Raw genomic sequence first — 12,434 nt, 5'->3', positions numbered from 1 at the left:
CGTCGTCGCCATAATAATCCATTCTATCCGTTTCTTTCAATCGCCTGTATCTCCTATTCCTTGTCCCAGATGGCATTTTTGGTCAAAACAAGGTTTATTTGATGACACAGAGCCGACAATGTGGAGGCCTCCAGTGCACCAACATAGATCCGGTGCACTGAGTAAACAAGAGTTGTCCAGGACCCGTTTAACTTCCTAGTTTGTGTTCAATACCGGAAGTCTGGAAATGTGGCTTTTCAAAATAAGAGCTCAACTGGGAAAAATGCTGGCGTGAATTATATCATAATTTGTCAATAAATGCTAGCGGTCTAAGTGTTAATTGACGGAGAATTCCGACAAAGGCAGACAATGGTTGGATTTTAATTGACGGAATACTCCGTCAAAGGCATCAAGTGTGTTTTAATTGGGACCTTACATCCTTGAGATCACATAATGTGAAAGCAACAATCAGAAAGTCAACGTATACAACCAAATCAGAGCTCATTATCACACGGTTCATTATTCAAATACAATGAGTGGTCTCTTTAAATATTGCAAAACAAACCGGATCGCGTCCTCTCCATAAAGCTCTTCATTAGTACACAGGAAACAAGGAGGGGGGCAGTGCTGCAGTATCCTTGATGATTTGCAGTAAACAGGCCTTCTCTGGTTGCAATTAGGAATTTCTAAGCAGTGCTTTTATAACTTCCCCTAAATGAATGAAGTGATGGGGGGAAGGGAAGGGACAGCAATATCCCACTTCCTCTGGTGGAGAGTGGTTGAGAGGAGTGGATCCAGCCAGGTTCTTGTCACGTCACATATCACTGAATCTCTGATGACTGGCTACAGACGTTTTGGTTTTCAAATGCTGGCAATGACAAATAAAACAGACACCGTGCACAGTCCAGCTGTGACTGCTTGGGATCATTGTTTCTGCACAATAGCATTGATTCATTCTGATTGCAGTTATACACAGTCGTCTCTCTCACAGACATGCTCTCGCTCATACACAGAAATCAATGACGTACAAGTCTTTGAATTACAATTTACAATTTACAATTTAGGCATTTAGCAGACGCTCTTAATCCAGAGCGACTTACATTAGGCAAGAACAAAAGTATGGGAATACATCACATATATAAAATGCATTTATCAAGAAACATGCGTAAGCTAAGAACGTAACTAGAACATATCTATATAATGACACTATACATATTAAATATACATATATACTATACTATGCTATACATATGTACTATGATGTGCTATGACTACATACAATGCAATTATTGTGCTGTCTACATGACATGCTATAAGTCTGTTTCAAATGCTATCTAAGTCTAAAAAGTGCTATCTAAGGGGGTAGGATAAGTGCTATGGGCCATGATGGAGTCTGAAAAGGTGGGTCTTCAGACTACGGCGGAAGATTGGGAGTGATGCTGCAGTTCTGATTGCAACGGGGAGTGCATTCCACAGTTTTGGGGCCAGAAGGGAGAAGAGTTTGGGACGTGTGGAGCGTTGTCCCGGCGTTTTTAGTGAGGGTACTTCCAGCTTTCCTGCGTTGGCTGATCTGAGTGCGCGGGAGGGTTTGTAGGGTTCAATCATGCTTGCAAGATATGGGGGAGCCATACCTTTGGTTGCTTTGAATGCCAGCATCAGAGTTTTGTATTCTGTGCGGGCAGCGACTGGGAGCCAGTGCAGGGAGCGGAGCAGGGGGGAGACATGTGAGAATTTTGGCTGGTTGAAGACCAGACGAGCTGCGGCGTTTTGGATCAGTTGGAGAGGCTTAAGTGCACATGCCGGTAGGCCAGTAAGGAGCGAATTACAATAGTCAAGTTTTGACAAGACTGTTGTCTGGATTAGGAGCTGGGCTGATTCCTGGGTGAGGAACGGTCTAATTCGTCGTATGTTATAGAGTGTGAACCTACAGGATCGAGTGACAGCTGTGATGTGAGTTTTAAACGAGAGCTGACTGTCCAGGACAACACCAAGGTTCCTGGCTGTTGGGACAGACGTTACCAGGGCGTTGTCTACGGAAATAGTTAGCTCCCGCATAGGGCAGGACTTAGCTGGGAAGAAGAGAAGCTCAGTCTTGTCTGGGTTCAGCTTGAGGTGGTTGGAGGACATCCACTGTGAGATGTCAGCCAGGCATGCAGTGATGCGCTCTTCCACCTGAGTGGCAGAGGGGGGGAAGGATAGAAACAGTTGTGTGTCATCGGCATAGCAGTGATAGGATATATTGTGAGCAGAGATGATAGTGCCAAGGGATTTGGTGTACAGTGAGAAAAGGAGCGGACCAAGTACAGATCCCTGTGGGACCCCAGTTTGGAGGGTTCGGGGGGATGATAGCAGACCTTTCCAGGAAACCTGGTAGGTCCGGTCGGTGAGATAGGAAGAGAACCACTTTAGTGCTGTCCCGCCGATGCCTAGATCCGCTAGGGTGTCTAGGAGCAGCTGGTGGTTCACTGTGTCAAATGCCGCCGATAGGTCTAGGAGAATCAGGACAGCAGAGTGGGAAGCAGCCTGGGCAGCATGTAGTGCTTCTGTGACTGCCAGCAGGGCAGTTTCTGTGGAGTGTGCCTTCTTGAATCCTGATTGGTTGGGATCCAGCAGGTTGTTCTGTGAGAGATGGAGAGAGAGCTGGTTGGAGACAACACGTTCAATGCTTTTAGACAGAAATGAAAGGAGTGATACCGGTCTGTAGTTCTTGACATCTGAGGGGTCAAGGGTTGGTTTTTTGAGGAGTGGAGTTACTCTGGCTGACTTGAGGGCAGATGGGAAGCAGCCTGAGGTTACTGAGGTGTTGATGATGGAGGTGATGAAGGGGAGCAGATCAGGTGCGATGGTCTGGAAGATTGGAGACGGGACAGGGTCGAGAGGACAGGTGGTAGGTCTAGTGGATGTCACTAGTTGTAGGACCTCGTCTGGGGAAAGAGGAGAGAAAGAAGACATGCATGGTAAGTTGGGGTTAGTGTTGGTTGAGTCAGATGCCACTTTATGGGGGAGGGGGGGAAAGGAGCTGCTGATATCGTCAACCTTCTTCTCAAAGTAGTTGACAAAAACATCAGCAGTGAGGGATGCAGGTTGAGTGGGGGGAGGGGGCTTAAGGAGGGAGGAGAAAGTGGAGAAGAGTTTCCTTGGGTTAGAAGTACAGGATTGGATTAGCTTTGTCTTGTGCCACCTTCTTTCGGCTGCCCTTAGAGGTGTTCGTTCAGATCTGAGAGTTTCAGATAACCAGGGAGCCGGTGGACATGAGCGAGCTGGCCTGGATGAGAGCGGGCAGTGTTGGTCGAATGCCGATGAGATAGAGGAGAGGAAGGATGAGGTTGCAGTGTTAGGTGAGAGAGAGAGGAAGGACTCCAGGGAGGGTAGAGAGGAGAGAATAGAGGATGAGAGGGAGGAGGGGTTTAGGGACTTGAGATTGCATCGGGTGGTGGTGTTCGGAGGGTTAGTAGGTTTGGGCGGGAGGGTGGAGAGAGAGAGGGAGAAGGTTATGAAGTGGTGGTCAGACCTGATTAAGGGGGTAACAGAGAGTGTAGAGGGAGAGCAGGCTCTGGAGAACACAAGGTCCAAAACATTACCAGCCTTGTGAGTGGGAGGGGAGGGAGATAGGGAGAGGTCAAATGAGGCCAGAAGGGATGTAACGGGAAGATACTTCTCTGCTGTAGGTAGGTTGAAATCACCCAGTAGGATCAGAGGGGTGCCATTCTCCGGAAAGGAGCTGATCAGAGAATCTAGTTCTTCCAGGAAGTTCCCAAGGGTTCCTGGGGGGCGATAGAGCACAATGAGGGTTAGGGGGACTGGTTGTGATATTGAGATAGCATGAAATTCACATGTGGACAGAGAAAGGTGAGAGAGATTTAAGACACGGAAATTCCATTTGGGGGACATTAGTAGTCCTGTACCCCCCCCTGCACCTGTTGGGCGAGGGGTGTGGGTGAACTTGTGTGAAACAGAGAGGGCGGCGGGGGTAGCAGTGTTATCTGGTGTAATCCAGGTTTCAGTCAGAGCAAGGAAATGCAGAGACTTGAGGGAGGCGTGGCCTGAAATTAATTCCGGCATTTTCTTCTTGGTAGCTGCGTGGCAGTTCCAGAGGCCTCCCTCCACCACAATGTGGTGACTGGGTGAACGAGCTGGATAGATGAGATTTGAGGGATCTCTGTGACGGGAAAGGTAGTGTCTAGGGCGACAAGAGGAGGACAGTATAGGGACGGTGGGAAAGCACATTATAAACAGATATAAGAGATAATAATAATAAAGTAATAATAATAATAAAGTACAACTAATAATTATAACATAATAATAGTAATAATAGGAAGTAGGAAGTAAGTTGATACAAAACCCTAGGAGACGGCCTCCTTCGCTGGATGTGTCTGGATGTCCGGGTCTTTGGATTGGACACTAGGCTATATTAGTCAGCCTGTGTGATTTGTTCGATAAATATCGAGATTCAGCCAGCCATGAGTCAGGGTCTAGTGTGGTTAGACGGGGGAAAGGAAAGGAGCTAAGACAGCTCAGAAGTGTAAAGGAAGGAAATGTAGAGAAAAGGTTCGGAGTATGTTTTCACTTACTGTGAACCAAAGTGCAGCTTTACAAGCAAATGCAGAGTCAGACCGCTACCCAGAGTGTGTCTGAAACTGATCACCCTATATAGGGTTGGAAGAGCTTTTTCAAAAATGAAGGGAGGAGCTAAGAGATCAAGTGAGCTGTTATTGATAGCTCAATTGATTTCAATTAGTCCTAGTCTCTTTGTTCAGATTCAGAAATACAATCTGATAGTGTTCCAACTGAGCTTCTGAATGTAAACAGTGAAATTGGCTCAGAGTATAAAAACACAGACTTAAGACAAACAGATAGTACAAATAAAGGAAGGAAATGTAGATCAAAGTTCAGAGTATGTTTTCACTTACTGTGAACCAAAGTGCAGCTTTACAAGCAAATGCAGAGTCAGACCGCTACCCAGAGTGTGTCTGAAACTGATCACCCTATATAGGGTTGGAAGAGCTTTTTCAAAAATGAAGGGAGGAGCTAAGAGATCAAGTGAGCTGTTATTGATAGCTCAATTGATTTCAATTAGTCCTAGTCTCTTTGTTCAGATTCAGAAATACAATCTGATAGTGTTCCAACTGAGCTTCTGAATGTAAACAGTGAAATTGGCTCAGAGTATAAAAACACAGACTTAAGACAAACAGATAGTACAAATAAAGGAAGGAAATGTAGATCAAAGTTCAGAGTATGTTTTCACTTACTGTGAACCAAAGTGCAGCTTTACAAGCAAATGCAGAGTCAGACCGCTACCCAGAGTGTGTCTGAAACTGATCACCCTATATAGGGTTGGAAGAGCTTTTTCAAAAATGAAGGGAGGAGCTAAGAGATCAAGTGAGCTGTTATTGATAGCTCAATTGATTTCAATTAGTCCTAGTCTCTTTGTTCAGATTCAGAAATACAATCTGATAGTGTTCCAACTGAGCTTCTGAATGTAAACAGTGAAATTGGCTCAGAGTATAAAAACACAGACTTAAGACAAACAGATAGTACAAATAAAGGAAGGAAATGTAGATCAAAGTTCAGAGTATGTTTTCACTTACTGTGAACCAAAGTGCAGCTTTACAAGCAAATGCAGAGTCAGACCGCTACCTGACTCTGAATGAGTTACTGTCTCCACTTCTGTTGTTATCCTTTTAGACCAAGTGTGTGACTGTACTTCTGTCAAGTAATCAAACAAAATGTGCATCATTGTGTATTTCTCTCAGAGAAATTTGTCCCAGAGGAGCTACTAAAAGCATAGGCCTGCAGCTCTGCACCATCCTGTCACACCCTATCACTACCCTACCATACCCTCCTCATTCCTGAGACTGTTGGCATGTTATACCACAGCCTATGTATACTGTAGCTGTGTATATAAACAATCCCATAGTCACGCACACAGATCTGATCAACTCTGCATTGATTTATTTAAATAGATTAGGTACATTTTGGTCCTCTCTCGGTCTTTGCCACCGAAAAATGATTATTATCATTAAATGTGTTTGGGAATAAAAATAATGTTTGAAAATTGGCTCTTTGGGGGATTTAATTTCCTTCACCACGGAAGAGTAAATCAAGGGGTTTGGGAGGGCAAGCGTTAGTACGTCTTCCGTTAGTCCGACATACTGTACGTGGCCAGTTAAGACTCATCCGTGTTGGATTATTGAGACGCCGGACTAACGCTACACACCCAGTGGTTTACTTGTTACCTCCAAATGAACCCATTCTACATGGCATTACATTTCAGGTTAATTGACTCAACTTGTGTTGGTTCTTTGTCGGTACAGTACATTTCTGAATGTGTGCGAAAGCACCTTTCAGAAATGTTTGCTATGCCATTTCAGTGTAATTCAGTGTTCCAAAGCATTCTTTCTACGACAACACATCCAAACAATTATGGTACAAATTATTCATATGCGAAAACATAGATGTTTGCCTTTTAGCACCAACTTCTGTTTTTCTCCCTTCATTTTCAGGGCAGATGCATAAACTTCACCCGGGTCAAGACAAATTCTCCTCGTTATCCACTCTACAGCCACCATCCATCTCCCATTTACAACCCTCCTAAAAGCTGTAGTCCACCTCCTCCACGGGGCATGCTCCCGCCACCTCCCAACAGCCCTCCATCATCACCTTCTCCATCATTTATCTCCACCCTGCCACCGCTGCCTTCCATGCCACCTCCCATCTCCTGCACTATGCCTCTTTCCAGCCCACCTCCACCGTACACTCCGCCTCCTACCCGGGCTCTTCCTCCAACCACTCCCCACATACCCGCTTCACAAATGTCCCCTCATATCGAACCACGCTCTGCCTCCCCTACTGGCACCCTGCCCCCGGCCCCACAGGGGCCTCCCCCCGGGAGAGCCCCGCCACCTTCCCGCCCGCCACCACGGCCATCCCTGTAGTGTAGAGCTCCTGCAGTGGGAAGGTGCATGTCGTATGGAAAGTCAAAATCATATGAAGTGAGGGGCACAAGATGTATTCATATTGGCCATGACGTCTTACGTCGTCATTTACAGCCCTAAACAATCCATAAACGTGGCTGGCAAACGATTTACGTCATAAGTGCTCTAAACAAACATTACAAATCCTATAGACTTGGTTGCCATATGACGTAATCTTCAAAAGCCATATAAAGCAGTATGGAATCCTACCAGCTATCAGCGCACGACAACCCTTGACTTTATCTGCCAGAAAGGATTGGCTCATGTCATGGTCAACGCTGTGGCTTTACTGCTTTGCAAATGGAGTACTAAAATGAGGACGTGTTTTCAGTTATTCTACAGTGACTTTTGTACACATTTAGCCCAACAGTGCAATTGATAATATGCTTGAACACAGACATTTCCTAATGGACAGTACTCAAAAACACATCCTCACGTTATCATGGGGTGCAGGGAGGCTGCAGGTTCCATCGTCCCCACACCAAACTCAGAAGAAAAGCAAAGGAGCAAGCTTGAATCCGATGCATCTGTTGATATAGGTTAAGATTAAGAAAGGGCTTAGATGAGTAAATGTTAAAAGGTTCCAAGATTACTACATTGCCAAACTATATGCCTGTCTAATGTTGTTTTTCCTGTTCAGATATCATAGCATAATGAGGGGAAAATGTATATGTACATTTTGTTCTGCATACAGTGTATGTAGGAGGATTCTGAAAAAAACATTCCATTCAAGGAAGATGAGCAATTGCATGAAATGGTGTTTGCGTCAGTATTTCCCCCCGTTTGTTTTGCATTCCTAAAGTAGTTTTATACAATGTTGTTTTTTTCAGCTTTTTATTGTGTAGTCTTAATGTTACAGGAAAAAAGCAAAACATTTCAAATTATCAAATATACAGAAAGTGTGACACAATTGAGTTAAAATGTCAGTTTATTATATTCTGTCCTCACAACTTTTTGACTCCGTAGTATTGACCTTAGCCTCGCTAGTATAAGGGTTTTTCTCTTGTTCCCTGTGCATACAGTGCACATCAGCATACATGGTCAATTACCCAATAATTGTATTGATAATTATAATACAGTGCAGTGCATGATATACTTGACCAATTATGATACAAAAACTAACTTGTCAGTACTGTGCTGATGACTGACACAATTTTCTTATGGTCAGTCCATCAAGCTGCTTCCTGAAATATTGCATAATAGAATAGTGGCCTTTTCATGCAACGATGCCCTTCAACAGACGTTGAGCGTTGTGTACTATTTTATTTTTATAACTGTGTGTGCGTGTGTAAGAGAGAGTGAACTAAATAGTGAGACCAACAGCCATCAAACCAACACAATTCATCACATCAATTCAGCCTTCCAGGACCCAGCTATTGCAGCATACAGACCCACAATCCCTTATACAAGGCCTAATAGTTCAATGAAAAGTCCATACAGTATACCTATGCATAGAGAGAAGATTGGAAGCCAATAAGCCATCTCAGTTGGCTTAAGTCTTATCTATCAGGTTCATTAACTACACTTTTAAAAGGATATCTGGTGTTGCACATTGCCTTCAATTCTTCATTACTCATGCACATGGGAAAATTAAAAGCATGATAAAAGCATACTTTGACGATGTGCAACAAGTTCAGGATGAATGGGGTTAATATGAAGCTGTCCTGTGATCATTGTGTGGAGGAATCTCATTGAAATTGGTTGCAGACTACTTGGATCTTTCTTTAATAAACAGACATTCATGTCTTAAATGTTAAGGAAAACAGAAGATGTTGTGCCGTTTGTTACTTTCCACCAATAACATGGAACACATTACAAATACGTTAAATTAAGATAAAAGTAAACAACTGAAATATTAGATGACTGTCTGGAACCTTTATCTTTCTGTGCCTTCAGGGATTAACCGTTTACCTGGCTGTGATAGGCCTAACATTCCAGACTCCTGATGAAATATTTAACATAGTGTGTAATGGCTGCTTTGCTTGCGGGGACCTAAATTGAGTCTTTATTAATCCTTTAATAATCCTAACAACTTTATGTTGATTTGCTCTGAAAATCTTAAACAAGTGATATTTTTAGTTTTTTTACTGTTAGCTATTTGCCTAGTAATCACAGGGTCTCCCAGTCTCTCCAGCTCTTTAGTAAACAGAAAATAAATTAGTTGTTGAGGTCAGCATATCAATTTCATCCAATTAGGAGAGAGAACTCATACAGGATACAGGATAAGACAAAATAGCGCTACCACTATAGGCTATAATAAAACTGAAGCTGATAAATGGGGTCTCTTTCCTGATTGGATGAAATTGGTGTCCCACCTGAAAGTTATTTTATGTTTAAAGAGATGGAGAGGTTGGGGTGTCCCCGTTGCTGAACAAACACTAGTCTAAAAGCAAGGATTACTATCAGAATATAGGTTTTACCCAACACAATCACTTGGAGCTTTAAACTATGTGATTCCTTGCTTATTACACAATTCTACATTTTCCATTGTTCAGATATTATTATGCAACTCACTGAACGTTAATCCTCAGTTTGACTGCAACTGAGGAAATATCATTGGGTTCAAACGGTTTGGTTGGTTCACAAATCAATGCTGTGCACTACTGAGTGAGTGGCTGGGATGCAAAGTTGCAAACAGACCTGTGCAGTGTGCAGTGCACCTCCCTCAGAAAGGGAGAAAAGAGGACATGGGGATATGTGCAGTGCAGCTAACAGCATCCAGATGTTCATATGTTGAATTATGTCACATGCACGAATGGAGTGAGCTATCTCGGAAAATATTAGACTAATCCTCAGGAAATATGGAGAGGCTGCAGGAAAGGTGTGCCAGTGTTAATTGGTCATGACAGAATGTGTTCTGGGGACAAGGGGCCAATAGGCACAGCTTCTGCTTGTCCCTAACTAACACTTAAAAAAAGGCAATTTGTAATGAGCATTGAATTTTCAGTCACTATGCATAAATTGCAATGCTGGGATTCAGTATTTCTGTCCTGTATAGGCCTATGTATTTGTAATCCAAACACATTGTGAGAAATGTCTGGGCGGCGTTGTTTAGCAACCTCCTTGTTTCCTTGCAGTCATTACAGCACGCTGAGCACGGTGAACTTGTATAGCTTCACTGTCTCCACCAGGCCGAGGGCATGGGGAGAGTATGATTTGCACTCCGTCCATCTGTGTGTCCGTCTGTGGACAGCTAATGTCTGGCACTGTTGGCTTGATCGCAGCCAAACTGCACACACACTTTTACACATGGGAAAACTGTTTTGACAGTACACCTACAGATTTTGTAGCATCACACAGTACACACTATCTCTATAGAGCGTCGCAGTCCCGCCCCTTACCATGGACCAGGAAATGATTCTCCGTTCATTTTCCTCATAGACATTTCAGAAAGTATTTATTTAAAGACATTTACGCCGCGGACAAAGCCAGCTCGAGTCGTGACAAATCATGACAACAAACACAATTTTTGGGGCCGAAAAAATAATTAGAAAGAAGAAAAAAACGGCAGGTTACAACACTTTTTGGTTGTTTTTCTTCTTTGTAATTATTTGTTTGGTCCAAAATATTGTTTGTGTTGTCATGAGTTGTCACGACTCGAGTTGGCTTTGTCCGTGGCGTAACCGTCTTTAAATAAATACTTTCTGAAATGTCTATGGGAAAATGCATTGGGATTAATTTCCTGGTCCATGGTAGGGGGAGGGACTGCGACGCTCTATAGTCATTGGTCAACACGAATCTGTCCAATTTCCCATATTATATCCCAAATGGCTAAGATTGGCTTTAAAAGTCTCAAATCATCCAATGATGCAATTTATATTGCATGAACATTCCCACTAGTATTTTGGAATTTGGTTTATAACTGCACCGATCTGTGTGAAATTTTGCATGCAATAGAGGTCAAGGAAAAACCTTTGACCTGCATTTTTCACATCTGCCTTTTGTCACCAGGAGACCGACTTTTGCAAAAACACATTTTTGATATAAATCCTTCAGATTCTGTCCAAAAATCCTGCAAATCATAGCGCCACCAGCAGGTGGACTTTTCCAAAACACATTTTTGGAACAAAATGCCTCAAATCATGACTTTGAATGTCTAATTGCCATCAAAGGCTTATTAAGAAATGGCACCCTTTTCACCTATTATAGCGCCACCAGGAGGCCACGATAACCTGGCCTGGTGGAGAACTGTGTGATCCGAGGAGGACTTTTTCTAGTGCCCCTGTAAACACGATGCTGATGCCATTCCAAAAAGATGTGGCAAATATATGTTCTGTATCATATTGTGTCCTCGTTTAAATTACATCCAAAGACAACACAGAAGTGTTTTATTATTATTATTATTAGTATTATTTGTGGTTAATGATCAAATGCAATAATACATTCAAGATAAAGAGCATCATGGTGTCTTGAGTCATCGTGTAGGCCTATTTTATCCGAAATTGACAATCTGATGACGTGAGGTTAATACGCATATAGTTTATAGCCTATTTCAAATCGGACATCATAAAATACAATGAATATATCAACTTACATGGTTGTTCCGCTTCCGGGACCGGTTAACCTTCAATCCCTGCAGCCAACGCGGGGGGAATTAATCATTTTTTCAAGATACGAAAACCCTTCCTTTGATCCATTCAAAGTTTGAATGAATCAGTCCAGCGCAAAATAGGCCAAGATACACCAATAATATCAATAATAGAACATCACCAATTAAGAGTACAGCTGTTGAGATTACTTAATCAGATTACTAGGCTACTACTTTTGCCACTGCATGTTAGTTGTTGAGGGACTCATTTGGATGGAGCACAAAGGATCATTCTGAATTGAAATCTTTGTGATTTACAGGCTAAGTTTACAGGACCGAGTGGAGTGACTTTCTTGCTCAAAGCCATGGGTGTCGTAGAAGCCATTGTTGTTGTCAGTCGTTGCAATCAACATGTTCTGGAGGCTGCCCATGTTCTTACTATCAATGTGGCTCTTTTCCTCTCAACCATGTTGAAAATAAATTCATCTCTTATGTGGATACTGTCCGATGTAATCTTGCACGAAGCCTGGGAACACCGAGAAAAACCTAACTTCAAAGACCGTTTCCCCACCCAGTGTACCTGGCATTCATCACAATCTCTGAGAAGCAATTGGTCACGTTTGCGGTTTACAAGCAGACAATGTCTGGAGTGGGTCGAGACAATCAGTTCAGTGTCGTGTGCTATTTTTGCTCTTTGCCAAAGCTCCCTGTCTGTTTGTTTAGCCATCCTGGCCCTTATTCGAGCAGCACTGCCCGTCCTGTTAATGGTTATCGGACGAGCCATTGCTCTCATAGTCACTGTAAAGGGTTTTTTAAACTCAACATTGTCTACCATGAAGACCATCACTGGATATTCTGCACAGGTGCTTGCCATCATTTGGGACCTTTCATCTTTCTGAAGAAACTCCTGAAAATGTATCCTGTACCTGAAGACCTTATGACTGTTTTACTGA

The 12,434-nt window shown here is 43.1% G+C and overlaps 1 protein-coding gene across 1 annotated transcript in view; it reads left to right on the top strand.

Moving 5' to 3' along the window:
• The window catches only part of LOC306934402 (anthrax toxin receptor 1-like), a gene marked incomplete at its 5' end in the record, with an annotated part of 37,095 nt that extends 28,409 nt beyond the window's left edge, over positions 1 to 8,686 (top strand). The window contains one exon of the mRNA XM_079516971.1: positions 6,483 to 8,686. Within this exon, the coding sequence (XP_079373097.1) occupies positions 6,483 to 6,914 (432 nt within the window). The 3' untranslated portion in view covers positions 6,915 to 8,686. The remainder of the gene's footprint in view (positions 1 to 6,482) is intronic.
• Positions 8,687 to 12,434: the final 3,748 nt, after the last annotated feature.

This window comes from Electrona antarctica (genome assembly GCF_951216825.1).
Source record: "Electrona antarctica genome assembly, chromosome: 12".
Classification (NCBI taxonomy): domain Eukaryota; kingdom Metazoa; phylum Chordata; class Actinopteri; order Myctophiformes; family Myctophidae; genus Electrona; species Electrona antarctica.
This window is presented reverse-complemented; position numbering and strand designations above follow the sequence as displayed.